Source organism: Sturnus vulgaris, chromosome 6 (assembly GCF_052056855.1).
Source record: "Sturnus vulgaris isolate bStuVul1 chromosome 6, bStuVul1.hap1, whole genome shotgun sequence".
NCBI classification, from domain to species: domain Eukaryota; kingdom Metazoa; phylum Chordata; class Aves; order Passeriformes; family Sturnidae; genus Sturnus; species Sturnus vulgaris.
The window spans coordinates 13,745,695-13,766,512 of record NC_142248.1 but is presented as its reverse complement, the minus strand read 5'-3'; the positions used below and the strand labels follow the sequence as shown (position 1 = coordinate 13,766,512).

At 42.9% G+C, this 20,818-nt stretch overlaps 1 protein-coding gene across 2 annotated transcripts in view; it reads right to left on the bottom strand.

Annotated features, from left to right (window-relative positions):
- MAP3K9 (mitogen-activated protein kinase kinase kinase 9) overlaps positions 1-3,130 on the bottom strand; it is a 56,080-nt gene extending 52,950 nt beyond the window's left edge. Inside the window, exon 1 of one of the 2 annotated variants that reach the window (XM_014869377.2) lies at positions 2,830-3,130. In XM_014869377.2, the coding sequence (XP_014724863.2) occupies positions 2,830-3,130 (301 nt within the window). The remainder of the gene's footprint in view (positions 1-2,829) is intronic. The other variant, XM_088167058.1, reaches the window with a different exon arrangement.
- Positions 3,131-20,818: the final 17,688 nt, after the last annotated feature.

Sequence of the window (20,818 nt, the reverse complement as noted above, 5' to 3'; positions counted from 1 at the left end):
TGCTGGGGAGAAGCGCGAAAGGAAGGCAGCAAGGAGGAGAACAAGATGGGCAAAGGAAACCGAAGGGCTGGAAAGTAGAACAGCTCGTGTGACACCACCCATTTTCCATTAGAAAAAGCTCATCCCTGCTGGAGGTGCAAATTAATAGGGGTGAGATGTAAAACCGAGAGACTTCAGCTTCCACATGAAATCTAATGTGTGACTTTTTTTTTTTTTTTTTTTTTTTAACTGGAAGTATGACACTAGTTAGTTTGAAAATGTGTATTTCTATAAGGCAAACTGGCCAGCTCACTCTCGGGGGTAGCTTATTCAGAAAAAAAAAAAAATTTGTTTAGCGCTTTCAAAAGGTATTTTCTGCTGAATTAGTTTATTCACTTTCATAGTTTGAGTTATACAGCTATATTAGGGCACAAAATACTTGTTTTTCTACACATTTCTAAACACACTAAACTAAACTCTGGTGTCATTTGGCAGATGTGTTCTACAGGACTGTACAGAATTCAAGAACTGAAGTACTCTCATTCCTCTGTGGGCTGGTAAGGAATTACAGAGCCTGTACACCATGAACCAGAGGCCATGTCGACAACTGCAAAGTAGGTGCTGTTTAATCAGCCCTTATTAGATCATATGATTAAACTTTAATTCAGGCTGAAGTGTATAAGAGCCCACAGCACAGATGAGAGTCCCTCAAGCTGGCCCACTCCTGACAGCCTCTACAGGCTACTTGTATCATTCATGGTATCCTGACCAAGGCAAGATTCAAGCACACTACGTGGATGGCTAAAATTACCAGCTAAACTAGTACAGCTCTCAGTAGAAACAGAACCTCTAGGACTTATACTTCCAAATTTTCATTAAATATATAGATAAACTTCAGGAAAGCAAGTAAAAATAGGTTCTGTGCGAGGTGCATGCCCAGAATGACACTTTGCATCACTCCTGTAAAACTGAACTTACTGAACTATGAAGTATTAAACAGTAGATGGTGATTACTATTCCAAACAGCTATCAAACTAAGATCATCTCTAAAAGTGGATAGCATTCCTTGCAAAGGACTTTTAATACTCAACTCAAAAATCCAATTCAATGGCAACCAACCTTAACCCCTGTCCAAACTGCATTGTTTCCTTTAAAAAAACCCATACTACTTAAGCATTATACAAACCTCTGGAGGGCAATAAATTCTACTTTGTCATGAACATATGGTTGGTGACTTGATAGAAGAGAAATAGTGTAGCTCTGTTGGAGCATGGGAAGAGTAAGGCAAAGACAAAGGGGGAAGGTACAACTCCACAACTATCAAACCATAGAAAAGAGACCAAGACAGGAGAATCCACAGTTACAAAGCCTGAACTTGAACACTCACAACAGGACGGGAGCTGAGGGTTCAAAAAGTTCTGTAGAAATGATTTTCTTAGGTATCTCAAAAGCAAAACCTAATAAGCATCCATTCACAGCTCCTTCTGTGTGTGGGGAAAAGATAACTTACCAATGCTCTTGCAGCATGAAAGAAAGGAACAGCACCTAGTCCTTTTACAAGCCCAAGGGCAATGCTACAAATTTCTGAGTTTTACCTAAATGCTTTCAAGCAGAATACAGAGTAAGAAAAAAGGCTATTAGTTGTATTCCTTGGAGATATGGCCTAGATAGGACAAAGCATCTTTTCACTCCTTTTCTTTCTAGAAAAGCCTACTAGTCTGAAGATTTTTCTATGATCCTCCAAAAAAAGCATCCTTGCCTGAATTGTCAATGGTGATAGATAAACAGGATCTAGAAAGCCATTCCACACTGTTTTTCTTTCCACAATTGTACATAGTGACTAAAAAAATGTAGAGATGAAACAGCCCTATTCTCCATCTCCAACAAAGGCTTCAAAACTGTGCTGAAATTCAGGGAAACAAACCAATTCCTCAGTGCCTTCAGTATCACAACATAGCATCACATGTCAAGTGACCCTCAGGCAGGCCCAGATATCCAAAACATGGATACAACTCATTCACAGGTATTTTAGGACAGAATGTGTAAGAGGGCAGAGGAACCTGGTAACACAAGTCAACTTAGGAATTTTTCAGTCAGAAATAGTAAGCTTTTGGTTAGTAAGTGGGATAATCCTGAGCAAGTATTAGCAGTGAATCAACACTTCAGAAAAAAAACCTGCTTCCCTCCCAGCAACCTTTCTTTAAGAATATTCTTAAAGGCAGAATGACCAGAGCCCTGGTGACTCCATCACTGCCCAGCCTCCCAGGATTCTGTAGCTTGATGAAAATTTATCAGCCCCTAGAAACACAGGTCTTAACAATGGGAAACTGCTCCCGGCGTTGCTGAAACGCTAACAACACAGTGAGCGAGGCTCTGCCTCCCAGGGAGCGGCGCGCTAGCCCGAAGACAGAAGGGCACTGGAGCAGCAGGAATAGCTCCGCGGGTGGGAAAGGGCACACACCGGGGGCCTGGGGCGGCCCCCGGGCGGGGGGGCTGAGATGCCGTAGCCCCTCCGCTCGCCACCGAAGGCCATCGCAGGCCCCCCCCCTACCGCCAGCTGGGCCCGCGGCCTCCCACGGCCGCTCGCCACCGGGATGGGCCTTCCCTTCCCCCTCAGCGGTGGCACCGGCTTCCAACAGGACCCACAAAAGGGCCGGGCCAGTCGGAGCGGATCAGGCCTCCACCCAGGGACATCGGGAGGGCCGAGCTTCGGCTCCCCCCACAACCTCGGCAGTCCCGCCGGTCTCGTCCCTCCTCCCGTACCCATCCCAAGCCCCCGACAGGGGGGCAGAACCGGGTCTCTCCCCCGGCTCCCTCCCTCTCGGCGGCGGGGCCGCGCCGAGCCCTTACGCTGTATGGCGGGGGGCGGCGGGTATCGGGCGCGCAGCTCCGGGCCGCCCGCCTGCACGCCGCTGCTCACGTAGTTGCTGGGGAAGATGCCGACGCGCTGGTCGATCTTGCCCGTCCACCAGCCCTCGTCGCCGGACACGTGCGAGTCCCGGGACAGCACCTGCACCACGTCCCCCGGCCGCAGGCTCAGCTCGTCCTCGCCGCACGCCTCGTATTCGAAGACAGCGGTCCAGAGCGGCCCGTCGCCCGGCGGCTCCCCGCCGCCCGCGCCCTCCTGGCTGAGCTCGGTGAGGGGCTCCATGGCGAGGCTGCTCCATAGGGGGAGGCGCCCGCGGCAGCCGGGCGCTGCGGGGGGCGGCGGGGCCGGGACCGCCGCCTATTGTTCATGCGGCCCGGCGCCCGCCGGCACCGGGTGCCGCCGCCGCTGCCGGGGCTTCCCGGCGCGGGGCCGCCTCAGCCTAGCGCGGGCAGGGGCGAGACCAAGCAGCGTGTGCCGTGGAGGAGCCGCCGCATCCCCCCCATCCGCCGCTTCCTCCGCGCCCGCCTCCGCCTCCTGCCGCCGCCGCCGCGCATCCCGGAGCCACCTGACTCTCTGGCAGCTTCGGCGGCGCGAGGGGAGGACAGGACAGGCCCCGCCCCCGCGCCGCCATTGGCCGTCGCCGCCGCCCGTCAGCACCGCCCTCACCTGATTGAGGGCCCGCGCCCCCTTGGCCACGCCCCCTCCCCGCCCTGCCCCCGGCCCCGGAGTCGCGCACTCACCGGTGTGCCCCCGATTGGCCCCCGCCTGATCAGCTCTCGCTGCCCATTGGGCCGCGCGCTCCGAGCTCCGCCTTCCCCGCCGCTTCTCATTGGCTGGAAAAAGGGGCACGACACGGGCCAAGGGCGGGGTGGGGCGGCCCGAGGCGGCCCGAGGGCGGAGCGAGCGGCGCCACCCGGTGGCGGGCGGAGGCGGCGCACACCTGGGCCGGCCCCGCCGCCCCCGAGCTCGGTGCCAGTGCCGGTGCCGGTGCCAGTGCCGGTGCCAGTGCCAGTGCCAGAGCCAGTGTCCCCCGCCACCGCCCCTGGACCCGGAGCACGGGCTTGGGCCGGACACTGGGCAAAGGCTCTGTTCTCTGTTAGCCCATGGTCTTCCATGACCGGTCCGAGCTTTAAGCACGGGTGTTAGATGGTTTCTGCACGAGGTTTTCGTGGGTGTATCCCTGCTGAATGCCTTTGTTAAAAATTAACAGAATTTACTTCTCTCTCTTGCAATCAGCATGTAGGTGCTCGGTCCTGAAAATCCAAATTCCTTCTCCCTGCTACCAGGGTTTTCACAGCTTGTGGAGACACCGAATCGTATATTTCACTCCGCTCTTCTGTTATTGTTGTTGTTGTTGTAAATCCTCATTTGAATTTCAGTGGTAAAACTGGAAATGAAAATTCTCTGTTCATGCTTCAGCCCAAGTACCCTGACCACACCTGATGTCTTCCCACTCTCACAGAAAATGTAGGGCCTAGTTATTCTTTAGTGTTTAGTAAATAAAATTACGCAGTCTTCTCTGCAAGACGGATTTTTAAAAAATTCTCCATCCCCTAGTGAGGCCTTTGGTTTGTTTTATGTACAAAGTAACTGCTAGTGATTCTTTAATTTTGTGCATTGGGGTTTTGTCTATTAATCTATCCTTGCATTAGCATTATGCTGTAGCACCTCTGTAGGGAGCACCAGGGTTTAGGCTTTTAATAGAATAATGAAGATCTTAAGCATAACATGCTCTGAGTTCATTCAAAATCTTCAACATTTTTTGTAAAGTATTTCAATTTACTTGAATTTGCTCTGGGAATACACCTCCAGTCAACTGAACCTTAGTAACAAGTATTGCAGAGAACCCTATTTTGGGAACTACAATTATTCAATTTTCTCTCTTTTTTCCCCAAACTTCAGAGCCTTTATTTCTCACAGAAACCAAACAAACATGGTCTAGAAAGAGCTGGTATATTAGTATCCTTATTTTACAAAGAGAGAGCAAAACATGTCTAGTTGAGGTCAGAACTAACATTTCACTTTGAAGCATGATTTGAAGCAAGATTTAGGCATGCTCCAGTACAAGTTTTTAATTGAACTTGTCTAAGAACTGAGCTTTAGGTTTTCTCCTCTCTCTCCATTGCCACTTGTCAGCGAGGGCAGAACTGAGGATGCATCCTCTCCACTGTTCCTTTGTTACTTAAGGGTGTGTTTTCACAATTAGTGTAAGCTTATCCAATACTATTCTGTTTATGAAAAGGACTTTCCTGCCCCTTGTCGCATGCTTGACCTGCTTTCCTGATTGCAACAGTAGTGACAGTGTGGCTGTGGAGTCATTTCAGCTCATTTATCTAGCTGAAAGCTAAGCCTCTGTGTAAAAGCAGCTAGTTTTCAATCAGCTTTTTAGGTTGATCTGACTTGCATTAGGACTGTACACACAGATGCTAAAGCCAGCACAAGAAAGCAGGACAGGTGAAAGGGACAGCCTCCTGCTTTTTCAGCAACATCCCATCTTTAGATTACCTTGTCTTGATGAAGACAAGGGGTATCAAATAGCTGTATTCGTGCTTTTTGGAATTCAAATAATAGATGACTGAGATGGAATGTGAAGGACTGCTGTTAATGTTCCTAGTTAAAGTAACTGCATTGCATGCAATGATTTTCTGTCTAATTTTATGTATAAAAAAATTATTTCTTCAATTCTCACAGTGAGAAATTATTATGCTTTACATGAATATGGTGCTTTAAATATTGTAATATAAAAAAATGTGAGTGAGACATAAGAAAATAGAGGCCTCCTGTCTTTCAGCTGTTTGCCACTTATTTTGATCACTGCTATAGAGCACTGATAGGTTTAAAGTAGAGAGTTATATTACTGATGGTGAAAACTATGATAGGAAAAAAATTGCTACTGTAGAGGCTCAGGTTGCCTGCTGTAGTGGCCTGCCAAGACAGAATTCTGCCATCTTGTGGAATGCCTTGATATCATTGTGGAATGTCTTGATGCCAAAGTACATAGCCTTTTTTTTTTTTTTTTTTTTCGCCTGTTTGGTTTTTATCCTTTTTTTTTTATTTCCCGTGATTATATGTTTGTTTCTACAGAACTGGTGTGACTGGCTCAGGAAGCCACTTATCCCTGAAGCTGGGAGAGTGTCCAGGGAAATACTCTGAAGAGCCATCATAGGATTTTCCCACTCATAGACTTCTCTTGGCATCTTTTACCAGCCATGTCAGAGACTGGTTTCTGAATGAAAAGATCTGATCAGATTGGGTAGGCTGTTCTTAGCATCAAGGTAAATAGAACTGTCAGCAAATGATAAATTCATATTCCAGTAACTGGCAAATGGTAGATGAAAAGAACATTAAAGGCTGTCTGCATGCAGTCTTTGAAAGATGACATTTTAGCATTGGCAAGATACAGAAATATTTTTGAAATGGTTCACACCTTCCTGATGAACATATAGCCCAAATGCTACACTGAAAGTTTTTTCTTATGCACTTTCTAGTAAGACTTTATCTGTTCCCATTATTATTCAGCAGGTCTGAATAATGGCAATTAGATTCTAGATATAACAGATCCAGTTCTTTAAGTCTATATTTGAATACACACTCTGTACTTCTTAAAGTTTGGACATGGATTTTGTTATACTGTGTTTCAAAAGAAGGGTCTAACCTGCAAAATGCAGATGATACTCTGAATTTAGTTCAAACTTTCTTCAAACTGAGAACTTTGAACCAAAGCTTTTAATTCAGGCTCTAATTTAATTTAATTTTTGCATCTACATTTTAAAAGTATCAATAAATTATTAGAGGGTAAACAAAAAGGCCAGTCTATTCCCAGTCTTGGTTTTAAGAAGCAATGGAAAGTATTCTGCCTATTCAGTATCATTATTAATGCAAATTTAGGATTATGATCTCAGCTTTTGTCCTAGAGGCTTGTGCAGACTACTATTGGATTTAGCAGTTCTATAACTTACCAAAACTTGGCAGTCCATGGTTATAAATCTACACTGGATATCAAAATGTTGGCAGTCTAGGCTCCTAGTATTTATGTTCTGAAAGGGAAAATCCAGAATGGTATTAAAAAACAAAAGGAAGAGGAATGTCCAGAAAAAAAGGAAATACTGCAGGCACAGTCCAACTACACAGCAGTACCAGAAAGAGACTGTAATTCCACCTATAGCTACAATGACAGCACATCTCTACCAGAACAGTAAGAAAGTATAAAAGATTAAGGAGATGCCCCTTGGCACATCCTATTGCAGCTCACTCCTTTTACATCCCATGGTAATTTATACTGCATATTAAATTAACCCAGCACTCTCATTTGGCTTTTACACATTTCAGAGGATATTCCACAGATCTGTTCCATGCCTGTACCCCCAGATACAGCCATATATACCACCCTGGAGATGAATCTCACACTAGTAACCAGATTTGTTTGATCAATTGCTGATAATTTCTACTCAATGTAAGTTTTACTGACAAATGGATTCTTCTATCATTAAAAATTGCCTCTCTACATGACTGTAAAGCTGGACTGGGGTTTTTTTCCCCACTTTATGACTGTACTCCTTTGCCAACATCACTTTAGTGTAGGTTTGTTCTTGATGAGGAGGAGTGGGATAAGCCACTGGCAACAGAAGCTTTATGAACTGTGCTGTGCTAGCTAGGAGGCAGGCTGCAAATCTGGGTCTTTAGCATCTGAGTCAGTAAAAAGAGAGCTCTACTCTGCTTCATAAAATATATATGCTAATCTCCCAGATGGCTATATGTTCTTTCTCCATAAAACAGATGACCTGGAAAAATAAAAAGACTAAAAACACTGCAGAGTGGGACTTCTGGGCCAAAATCTGGAAGCTTGCAGTAGATTTTACAGACAGACTCGGATTTTAAATTTAGTTTGGATCTAGCTTCGTAACAAAATATAGCAAAGGCTATTATTACAGGTCACAGCATAATTTCACATGCAACATGAATCATTCATGCATCTGCATCCCTCTAAGAAAAATATAACAAAGGAACACTTTCAAGTGAGATTTCTGTCAGCACTTAAAGATATATACCTAACAGAAATAATGGTTAACTTTGGCTTAGTAATAGATTAACATTTGCACGCTGTGCATAACCTCAATGCAAGCCACACGTACAACTCTTGTTTGATTAGTCATAGGTTGAGTTGCTGCTCCTGTAAGGGAAGATCAGAACCATGCTGCAACATGGCAACATTTGTGCCACAGTTTCGCAAATGTGTGGAGCAAATATTTAACTTATTTGCAGAACTGTGATTAGCGCCATGCAAATGTTCTCACCAGAGTTCAGCAAAGACGCTCCAGAAAACTTTTCAGGTTTCTGGAATCTTTATAGGTGCTGATAGCCTTGATCTTTGTTGTCATGTTTCATGTGAAAAATAAAGCAGCAGCAGAGTACCCTGCAGTGTCATGGCCAGTGTATGGTGCAGAACTCACTCAGAGCACTCTGTACTGCCTCCAGCACCTCGTCTCCCATTCAAGGCCTTCTGCCCATGGAACAACCAAGTCTCCCTTGATTGTAAGGGCAAATGAGATTTTGTTTGGAAATAACGAAACGGAGAAGGAAAACGAGGTATTTTGTTTAGATTTTAAGTTTGTCAAACAAAGCCTGTGGGGCAGTTTTCAGATCACCAAAGCCACCCTTGAATAGCTTCCCAAAGACAACACAAAAAATGAAGAATCCTGCATCTGAGCTCAAACCATACAGATGCAAACTTCATTTCTAAACATACAGAGACACAACATCCAGTAGATAACAGCATTCATATGCAAATCATAGTCTCATACCCAAGTCATCAGTCTGCCAAATCTGTCATTAAAAGTTATGGACATAGAATAGATAACCTTTTCATTTGGAGTAGCATAATCCTTTTGTCAATTGAGGCTGACGTCTTTTTCCCCCTATTTTGTATTTACTGTGCTAACTTACTATTCAGAATAATAAACCTCAGTCTAAAATAAGACCAACTAGGTCAGTGCAGTAGTAATTATCATAGAATTAGATAATGGCTTGGGTAGGAAGAGACTTTAAAGGTCATCTGGTTCCAACCCCCCTGCTTTGTTCCAACCCCCTGTCTCCTGTCCCAAGGGTAGGGACATCTTTCACTAGACCAGATGATGCTGGGCCCCATCCAACTCGGCACTGAACACTGCCAGGAATGGGGCAGCCACAGCTTCCCTGAGCAACCTGTTTCAATATCTTACCACCGTCATCTTCATAGTGAATTCCTACTAAAGAATTTCTTTCAAATATCTAATCTAGACATGCCTTTTGTCAGTTTAAAGCCATTACCCTCTGTCCTATCACTACTTATTCTTGTCAATTGACCCTCTGTAGCCCTTCTGGTGCCCTCTTTATATACTAGAAGGCTGCAATAAAGTCCAACCCCCAGCCTTCTTTTCTTTTTCAGTCTTCATTGTAATTGTTTTTTTGACACATTGTCTTGAGATAACAGACGACGTTTACCTGTTGTTTCCTTTTATTTACAATCCCAGTTTAAATCCTTAGCATAATTAGTTAGAGGAGTCTCTTTTAAAAAACGGATGACTACTGGAAAAAATTCTGTCTTGATTTCCCCTTACAGTCTCTACTCTATGCCTGGTGACTAAGCTCAGATATGATACTGTATACATTCTATATTTCATAGACAACTAGAAGGAGATTTCCTCATACTAACATGAAAATAGACCTGTCTGTTTTGATCTTTTTGTTAAGTGTGGGCAGAGAGACACATCATGCTTTTATTGTGATGCTATCTCTCAGTACTGGGAGCGCCAGATCCACAGACAGCCAGAGACACGCATTGAGCAGGGATTTCATGTTACAGCATGGAAGCCGTGTCAAGAACTCTGCCTTTACGATGCAGAATTCATTTGTGTCATCTCTTTACATTATTTTCTTTCTCACATTTGTGGTGTTAATCAGTGGTCTTGGTCCTGCACACCATCAAGGCACTGTACAGTTTACTGTACAGCTGAAGCTTTTGTAGGACAAGGGAAATGTGATTCATGGCGTGAGTCTAGACAGTTCAGTCCCAGACTACAGCCTGGTCAGTGTCATTGAGTCTAATTGGTACCCGAGCAGTTTTCAAAAGATAATATTTAACGTAACTAACTTACGAAGGATACACGCCTTCTTCTTTCTCGTGGTGTCGTGTTTCCCCTTCAAATTACGCTGCTAAAAGAGCCGCTAAGAACGAGATTGGTTAGTGCATGAATGACAGAATTTCTGCACGTATTTTTGCTTGACCATAACTCCTCCTGTTAAACTGCTGGTAGGACCTAAAATTTTTCCCGGTGCGGTGGCGGGGAAGCCCCTGGAGCCCTGCGGGGGGCGCCGGGAGCCCGCGGTCCCCGCAGCGTCTCCGGCCGCTCCGCGCTTAGAAACGCGGGGATTCTCGCCCGGGCTATTTTTGGCCCTCTTGGAGCCTTGCGCTGTTTCCTCAGGGCTCCGAGCTCATTGTTTTTGGTTCACTTAGATGAACCAATTGTAGTCTGCATAGGAGGTATTTGTTTTCCAGTTCCTCAAACCATTATTACCTTTTTCCTGTTCCTCTTGAGAAAATGGACTTTTGACACCCTGCCAGGTTGCATTACTGAATTCCCTCGCCTTTTTCAGGATGAAATCATGATAAAGGCAGGCGCTTTTACCGAAAGGAAAAAAAAAAATCACAGAAAAAAAATGTGGAAGAAAACCTTACTGTGGGAAAAAAGCAAGTTGCGTAATAGTGAAGAAATGAGGTAGTGTGAGTCATCCCGCTCATGAGCACTTCATCTGGTGCAGTTAGCACCATCCAGGAGGGAATTTGCCAGGCCCTGCTTACATTCCACAGCCAGTAAGCCTAGCCAGAGGTATAGAACTGAAAATAGAAGCGTATCAAGTAATCCTCTAGTATATGTGAGAAACCATATCACAGTTGTCTTCAGTAGGAGCATCAACTCTCCTTCCCTTCATTTTGTTATGAATAACACCACCAGCCTTATCTAGGTCCACAAGGTACTCTGGAAGACTTAGGTCCACAAACTCCCCTGAACACCCATTTTGTCCTTGGAAGACCCCTTTTTATGGTCCATGCTTCATATTACTCTTAACGTACGTTTCTCCACCTTCACCCTCAAAACAAGGTCTTTTATGCTCAAAAGCTGGGACTGATTTTAGTTCTTTCCTGTTCTGCAGTTTACCCCTTTTAACCTTCTGAGGATCTTAGGGCTGCCATTACAAATTCTAAGGGTGATGTAGGAGTGAGAGGAAAGAAAGAAACAGATGCATTTTGGATGTAATCTTGCTTCTTTTTCTTAAAAATTCTGCAGGAGGTAAGGCAGGTTGACTTTCACTTGAGCTTTGAATAGTCTTTATTCAATTTTAACTCTACATGCACATCTAGGACTTCTGTCTCTTTCCTCATCTCTGCTACTGATGGATTCAGAAAATGTAAAAGGTGTTCAGGTTTGTACACTCAAAGACTGAGCAACTCTCAGCTCACTCCCATCCATTATATCGTATAGAGAGTGTTAGAAAGAAAGATGAGTCACAAACAGAATGGCCATTTCCATCTCATTGGTGGGGAAAAGATGATGTGTTACTATAAAGGACAAGATTTCAGTAATGAAATCTCTCCTTTTCCTGAAGACTACACAAGGCCACACATGCAGGCTGTGCAGCCACTTCCCACTGAATTTCCTTGAAGGTCACTCTAACTAATTGAACTTGATGGATTTTTCTGGAGTCATCAGTCCCCCTTCTTCTAAACATTTCTAGCCTGGAGCTGATATTCATCCATCACTCAGTTCTTCATAATTTCTCTGTTGTATTTATGAGCTAATCTGACAATTTAAGCACTTGTCTCAAAGTTTGTGATAAGATGAGGTACACAGAACCAGGAGATGAAATTAGCTAGTGAGAATAGCATCTGACAGAAGCTCCTACCAGGCCTGCCAGTCACACAGAAGTCTTTTTGAGAAAGTATGTGTTGTTTAGATCAGTTCTAAGAAGTAAGGCAGAAGGGAGGCCAATGAAAAGCTGGATAATTATAAGCTCTGAACTGTTTACTTGTAAGATTCAGATCCTAGACATTTTCTGCATTAAAAGAAAAGCAGAGATATGCACAGTTTTCCTGATGTCAGTAGAAGTAACAGTTGTGTATAAAGATGCTTTTCAATCTAGAGCTTTCAAAATTACACCTGAAGCTTTGACTTTAAAAAATTCTAAAATGTTTTGTTTGTTTTCCATCATATGTCATTTAAAGATTTACAAGAAAGCATTTAGCTGCATTGCTACAAGCTGTGAAAAAATTCAAAATGCAGTCCGAGAGTCAAATTACTTTAGCTACTTGTACTTAAATCTGTTGTTACCACAGTTAAACTGTTTTTCCTAGGATTTACGTTACAATAGTGAATTAAATCTTGGGAACACTTGTTCTACTGCAAAATATCTCTTAGTAGTTAAAATATTTTTTGCAACAAAACTTCCTCTTTTCAAGTCAGAGCACATGCTGAAACAATGGCAAAAACATAAATTACTCCAAAACTAATTTTAACTGCTGTAAATTTTGTAACAGGATCCCTAATTTCTATAACGTTTACAACACTGTACATAACAGCTATAGGTATATGGCTCACAGATTTCTGACACAACCTTCACTGGCATTTCTGGGTTTTGTAAGCAGTACAAAACAGAGTATAAGTCTCTCCAAAATGGTTGCTTACTCCACCCTTCCTTTGTTTCAAAGTGGTTTCTGATTTTTTTGCCTTTAGGGTTATTTTTAATGTTAGATCATTTCCATTGTTTATCTCCAGAAAAGTGTTTCCAGACCGTTTTTGCAGTCACCACTGTTCTGGAAAGGCCTATGAAAAACTGAAGGTTATATGTCTCCCTGTAAAATGTGGTCAGAAATATACAACTATCATCAGCATCCTACACCTACAACTAATTCCTTTGCTTTCTAATAGTTTTCTCTCTGATAATTTTTCATTGCTTAATCCATCAAACATTTCCCAAAGGATTGAATATATTTTTCCATGCTGCAGACCAATAAAGAATGCACTAAGACTAGTGTTATTAATATGGACAGTGTTCTGGAGTGAAGAACACAGCAGCTGCACAAGGCACCCATGCAAGCGGTGTTGGGAAATAGAGGCACCTCTGGATTCATCCACCTGCAATTCTCTGACCTGTGAACTTCACCACTTCTGTGCTGGTCATTATCTGCTCCTGATATGAGCTAGGGAACACTCTCTTGGAATTAATATGTATAGGGCAAAGAATAGCTTTAGTTTCGTCCCACTGCCTTGTCTCTGAACCAAGAAAAATCTCACTTGTCTACCCGGACTCTTCAGAAGCTGTGACAGTTTCTGCAGATGTTATGTTCGTGGAAAACCTAACTCTGTTTAATGGATTGAGACTTGGGAGATCTACATGCTGGATTTGCCAATGATTTACATCATGACCTAGAGCAGATCACTCTATTTGTAACATCTGTACAAAGCAATTAAGGATACCTTCTTTGCAGGTTGCTTACATCCATATTAAAAAAATATATCCAACATACATCAGTATCAGCCACTAAACAGATAACTTCGAGTTGCAAAGAGTTAATTTATTTCTAAGTCCACTTCGCTTGGCTGCACATAGTTCTCTAATCAATCTGGTGCTATCATGACACTGCTCATGATGAGTATCATCAGGCTTTACTTGTGTGGCAAAAATTACGATGTCAGACCTCATGGACACAAGGATAAATATAAAAAGTGAAACCCAGCCTGATGTGAGAAGAGGCTGAAGACTATCAGGTCATGCAGCTGGAAGAAGATTTGCATGAAAAATCATGCTGTCTCAGAACCTGTGGTGTATCTACACACGTGCATGAACACACGGGTCCCTATATACACACACGTGTGCTCTTTGTTCACAGGGATTGCCTTACTGGGTTACAGCAGAGAGCTGGCTGAAGGCAGAGACTGCTAGGAGAGACAAGTCAGAACGTGTGCAGGTCTTTCTCTATAGTTACATGTTTCTTTTTCACTAAGAGCTCCCTCCCACAGCAGTTTAACATGAAAGGCTATTTTTGAAGGTAGGCCAAAACCAGCTGCCTATTGAATGGCTGTAAGAAATCTATTCAGCCAGCACAAGAAGGAGAAAACCTTTATTGCTGCTGCATATTGATGAATACTTGTGCCATCTCCAGCTGGCTGCCAAAGACCCTTTCTTTGGAGGCCGTATGTCTTCTCTAAGAAAGCTCTCATCACACCTCCTTCAGGCTTCCATCATTCTGCTGTACTTAGGCTTGATTTCATTTAGCTCATGAAGCAATGCAACTGTAGGATGATGGCTTTCTTCAGCTTGTGCTTAGAGAAAACATGACCTAGGGAAGAAGAAACAATTGTCTAGGACAGCAAATGTTACTCACTGGGTAGCTCATATGGGTTTTCTTTCTAAATAGCTCTTTAAAGGGTTGCTGCAACACAAATTATTTTAGATCTGCCATAAAGTGGCAGTGTTTCAGGGCACCCCCCCCCCCGCCCCCCCAGTTAATAATTTTCACATTCTGAAATCTGTCAACCATACCTCCAGGCACTGCCAATTCAAAAAGCAAATACAAAAAAGAGTATTCACAACACCTCAGGGCATGATTTCATCTGTTCTTCAACACTAAGCAGGTCTGACCTGGGAGACCTCCAGAGAACAGAAAGAAGAATACATGAATGGGCAGATCTTGTGAGGCAGCTGAGATTTCTTGCCAATATAAATCATGCAACATCTCTGGGAATTTAAACCTTGGTTGTTTAAAAAATGGCACTGCTTCTTCTGCGACTGACCTATATTGGCACTGAAGCACTGTATGACTAGAGATGCTACCTTCCAAAAGGGATTTAAAACTGAGATTCTGCAGTTCTTTTCTCGATTTCAGGTTGTTAACTATGGCCACATTCCATCTCAAGGCAATGAATTACATACTGTTTCCAATAGTCTTGAATGTCAAAATTATTCTTCACACCTCCTACTAAAGCACACAGTCACTGCCATGTTCCACTTCAGACAAGGCTGTATTCAGTGAGGAGTCTTACATACACAGTTAGCAAAGGAGTTGAAATCAGACAGAAATATGAAGTTACTTTTCTAATTATTCAGAATGAACTTAAAATCTAGGAAAGTTCTAGGGAAACTTCTAAGACTTGCAGGACCTCTCAACTAATTTTCCCAAGCAAATCCTTGTAAAAAATACAATTGCATAAAATTGTGACTTATATTCACTTCAACACTCTCACCTTGCAGTGCCACTAGTTATTCCACAGATTTCCACAGTTCCCTGTGTCTTAACACTATTGTCCAAACTCTGCCCACATTTCCTCCTCAGAGTTCCTAATTTTTACCTTTGAAATAGATATGCATTTAATATATGCTGTAATTCTGCCTCTGGTAATGTACTTTAAACCAGAACCGTTTCCTAGGCAGGGACTGAGCAATTCAAAAGGCTGAAACTTTTTTGGAAAATGGCTAAGAAGAGCCATAAGAGAGAGGAAATCCTTCAAAATTGAGAAGATTCTCTTGGGGACTCATTATCATACTATGGGAGCTTTGTGCTTCAGACAGAGTTTAACCACAAACAAAGATCTTAAATTGCAATTTATCCCAGTGACATCACAAGTCATTGTTTGGTAGAAATATCTTACAGAGAGGCACCACTGTGCTGTACTTTAAAGAATGTGGTATAAATGCTGCTAAAATACTGTCAGCTGAGTGTTTGGATATTCTAATTTTAGTCTTGTTTATTATGTTTCATCTCCATGGCATTTTTAGGCAATTCATGCACCAGCAATGCAAGCAAATTCCTCTTTTTCAGAGAGGCCTCACGGTCACTGGGACATTGATGATGCTTCTCATTGTGATTTCTGTATGGACACATTCACATAACTTTAATGTGCTTTAACGTGAAAGTGCATGATGCCCTTACAGTTTTCTTGTAAGAAGCACTGATAGAGCTATTTTTAGGAGGAAAATCCATGTAAAACTCCACTCTTTCTGCAGCAATGGGACTATTAAGCCATTCTGATTGAATTTTCAACCATGCTGAAGCAGCTGCAAGAAGTTAGGATAGGGAGACTGTGGCCTATATAGCTGTTAAAAGTGTAGAGTGGAAAGATGCATAAATACAAATTCTAACATGAAATAAAAGGAATGGAATTGAAGACACTATTGTTTGAATGGCAACTTACAGAAAGCTGCTATCAACAAGTTGGTAAGAATTTGTTTTTATTAGCTATCACGAGGCTTCTTTGTCTGTGTGGATCTATTTTAAACAGCATTCCCCTTTCAGCACTCCCTGATTAAAAGAAACTTATGTAAGTGCTCTTATTCGGAAAGTTTCTTGCTTTGCTCTTTGTATTTTGTCTTGAGAAAACCACAGGGCTCAGACAGTGTACGAATAGAGCTTGCATACTCAAAAGATGCAGTAGGCAGCTGAGATAAACTGCAAGGGCAGGATTAGTGGGATTGTGGACTCCACAGTTCAGCTGTTTGCAGATGAGTAATTAGCATCCTCCACCCAGTGAATTATCTCCTCCTCAGTAGCACTGTGAGGTAATATGAAGAGCTTTATTAGTCACAGTCATAGCTGAATTTTTTTTTAAAAGCCCAAACCAAACCTAAACCTTTTTTACCCTTTTTTTCTATTGTGAGGGTAAGAACAATGTTCTCCTACGCTGAGAGGGAATAATTTGGCCTTTCCTACAAGGTGATGGGAAGGGTGTAACCTGAAAGCACAGGGTGGATCTTGGAATGTGATTGGTGGTGTGGCTCTCTGCAATTAAGGTGGGTGGAGAGTAGCCTCCTATATAGCTGGGGCTGCAGTATGTGATGTCAGTGCTGACCCTGCCAGCACAGCGTGGAGAGGATGTGTCCTGCTATGGCACCTTCCTGTTAGTAAATCCCTTTCTGGTCTGTGCTAAACCTCTAAAGAATAGGCATATTTTTTGTGTTGTTTCTAAAGGCTGTATTCTAGCTGGGAGTCAGGGTAATATACAGGGCTAGATTTTGTGAAGTAATTTCACAGCAATCCCTTAATGTGCAAGGCTGAATCTGGTGTGACTTCTAGAAATGAAGTGGGGTCTGTGAGAGAATCTTCTTCTTGCTTAGAAGTTTGTTTAAAACCTGTGTAAATAGCAGATAGGCTATTGTCAGCTGCTGAAGTCATGCCAACATGTTAAGTAGAGTCCTGTAGTTGCTAAAAACCATTTTGCTGTAATTAAAAGTTAACCTAGAACAACTTCCTGACAGACTTTATAAGAAAATTAACTATCTTGCAGTGAAACTAGGCTAGCAAATATTATTGTAGAATGACCTTCTGTTTTCTCTCACACTTGGAAATAAGTTTGCTTCTTAATTCTCACATAAGATGCAAGAATAAAACACGTCATTGATCTTTAAGACAATGTTTCAAATTGAGATAAAACAATATCTAACTTGGTTACAATTATAGAGAATGGTAGGGAAAAAAGTTAAGACATAAAATTGCACAGAGGTTTAATTCCTTGGTAGCAAGTATACATTTTACTACTGTTTCTTCAGAAAAGCAAAAAGTAGGTACACTTTTCTCCTAAGCTGATCAATTATATTCAAAATTGACTTTTGTCTTTTTGTTGTGTGAGGGGTTTTTTTGTTGGCTTTTTTTTTTTTTTTGAGATGAAGTTGTTGCTTTGGATGCTGTATGCAATTCACATAGAGTATAGTGGTGCAGTAGTCTGTGTCAGCAGGATGCAAAAATGGGGGTTGAAATGTTGTTACCTAACTACAGGTCCCAAGTCAAGGGATCTTGACATATATACAAGTTGGTACTGAGTCACCAATATCTAGTTTGTCTGTCTTCATCTGACAATAAATACTTTATCCAGCAAGAGAGAAGTGCTAGCCTTCATATCTGTAAAGTAAATAAATCAGTGCTTTTCTTGTTTTCTGCTGACTCTTTTATTAGCTGCTCACAGTTTGGTATCACACAGTGATGATTTACTGAAACAAAAATTTCCAAGTCATAAGCTCTTTTTCTGCACATAATAAGTTTTGTCAATTTTAGGGAAAATATTCTTTTTAATTTTCTGTTTCATGTCTTGTCCTACTTAGGAATTATGTTCTCATGAAGCTTAGTAATTCTCTTGATAATTAATTTAAAAATTATAATTTTGGGTATCCTGTGAAAGATGTCTGGAGGGAAAGTGTAGAACCTCATTTCCCCGAATGAAATGAGAGACTAATATACTTCTAATGGTGCAAAGCATGCTGCAATATTATTCTTAGAAAGAGCAACGTGTTGAAGCACTTTTGTGACAAGTTTCAGTCTTTTATTACTGTTTTGATTAACTTCCCCTTCTTGCAATAGCACACATTGGTTGGTCTCCAATCACTTGATTTAATTCCCACTCTCTTAAATATTTTATCCAATAAATTGTTATGCTCAGTCTTTTTCTAGAGCAAACTATTTTTCCTGTACCCATCCCGAAGAAAACCTGTAAGGCTAAAATACAGTGCAGATGTACTCGTTATTCCTTGGCATGCACAGATTGAATCTACTGCTGTTACTTTCTATCTAGGTGTCCATTCTTTGTTTCCCCATGAAAGCTAATAATTTCTTTTTTCTTGCTTTGTTAATGATGCCTACAACTGGACTTGTTATCAATTTTACCTTTGGACATGGATGGATTAAAAAATATTATTTTCCCCTCTTGAGTCCTAATGTTTTCAGTCTGTCTGTATTTAAATAGCTAAACAATAACATTTTAGTTGTCCTCTCAAGCATATGATAACCTCATTTTTATTTTACTGGATGCAACTAGATCCTCCTATGATGACATGCAGTTGAACAGGGCTATCTATGTGGAACTAGGTTATTCTGTTTTGGACCAGGGTTGAGTCTGTAATTTTACTTGTATTTGATGTAAACATATATATATATATATTATGCTTTGTTTCCTCTGCTTATTTTTTGCTTTTAATTTCCACACCCCTGCCCCCCCCATGCAGTACCCCCCAAGCCTTTATAACATCATGGCTGGCCCAATGGTCCAACAGCTTCTAGGCGTGGGGCTGAGGAAAGAGCTAGAATCTCTCACAGCATTCAGCCTCTTACACAGAGGCACTGTGTAATATGAATTATTACTAGGATGCTGAGGCTAATCTGTCCAGATTTAATCAAAGGCTTCTAAACAGGAGCATAAATGTTTCTAAAGCATTTACTGTAGCCTTCAGACATGTAATTAATGAATGTTATCCCTATTGCCTCCCTTTGTGAAGGTGAACAGCTTTTATGTAACATTGATACAACAGCTGCAGAAAGAACTAACGTTTCATAATCCTGCTCATCACAGCATCAAAGTACATGTATGGATAACACAATCTAACAAGTTCATATTTTAACATCTGTATTTATAATTTTAGCTTTTAGTGTTTTTTTGTCAAATATTGCAGTTGAAACAGTTGTTTTTTTTTTCTGAGCATACCATAACTGGTGAGGCTTGTCATGCTTGGTTTTAATGCAGAAGGATAAAGGGAATTCCCCCTTCTCATCCATGATAATCCTCTGTAGTTTTTCACTGTTGGTTTCCCTTCCCCCATCTTTATTTCCTTTAATATCTCAATCCTGTTTGGCAGAGTGAAAAAATGCTCTTTTGTAAAATACTGCTCCCAGTTTTGTGTTTGAAAATGCACTATCCAAAAAAGGTTTATTTTTTCATACTGGGGAGAAAGCTAGCTGTTGAGGTTTTGTGTCCATCCCTTCTCCCTAGTTTCTCACTGGGGAAACAAAAAATAGATGAAATACATTTGCTTTGAGTCAGTAACTTCTGTCTTCTGGTTTTCCAAGAATAACCAAATGCTGCCATTGGCTCACTAACTGTCAGGGAGACAGCGGAGACTGAGGAATTAATGCAGCCTCTTGAAAATACCAGCCTAAATGCATGCTCATCATGAGTCATGGCTGAGTGCTTGGGTTGTTTCATTCCTGCAGTTTTTCTGCAGTGGAGGCCCCGAGTCACAGAATGGGTCAGGTTGGAAGGGACCCCCACATTAGATCATCTGGTCCAACCTCCCTGCTCAATCAGGGACCTCCTAGAGCACATAGCATAGGATTGCTTCCAGACATATCTTGAATATTGCCTGTCAGAGAGACTCTGCAACCTCCCTGGACAATGTGTTCCAGTGTGTTGTGACCTGCACAGTAAAGTTCTTCCTCATGTTCCACTGGAACTTCCTGTGCATTTCTGCCCCTTGCCTCTTGTCCTATTGCTTGGCTCCTTTCTCTGACACTCTCCCTTCAGGTACTTGTGGACAACGATGAAGTCCCCTCTCAGTCATCTCTTCTCAAGGCTGAACAGGTCCAGTTTCCTCAGCCTTTCTTTGAGAGGTGCTCCAGTGCATCTGTACCAATGCCTGCAGTATTTAGGCTGAGGTTGGGTATCAGGAAGAATTTCTTCACGAAAAGGTCGATTAGACGTTGGAATGGGGCGCCGAGGGCGGTGGTGGAATCACCCTGCCTGGAGGCCTTCAAGGAAAGACTGGATATGATAGTGCCATGGTGTGGTTGATACGGTGGAGTCACAGCTTGGACTCGTGATCTCAGAGTGCTTTCTAACCTAATTGATTTTGTAATTCTCTGACTTGAAAACCCCCGTTCCGAGGGTCGCGTCTCTCTGTCCCACAGCACGCTCAGAAGGCGGGAGCCCCGCGGGCCGCTGGGGGGCGGGACCTACGCTGGGGCCGACCCGGGCCGCCAGGGGGCGCTGCGGGGGGCAGGCGGGGGCGGGGCTGCGGGCAGGCCGCGCGCAGGCGCAGCGCTGCCCCCCCGGCGGCGGCGGCGCGCGTCCCCTGCCGCAAGGGCCGCCGGTCCGTCGGCGGCGCGGGGGCGGGCGGGCGGCCCGGGCCCGGACATAAGATGGCGGCGGCGTTGCTGGGGCGGCGGCGGCGGCGGTTGCG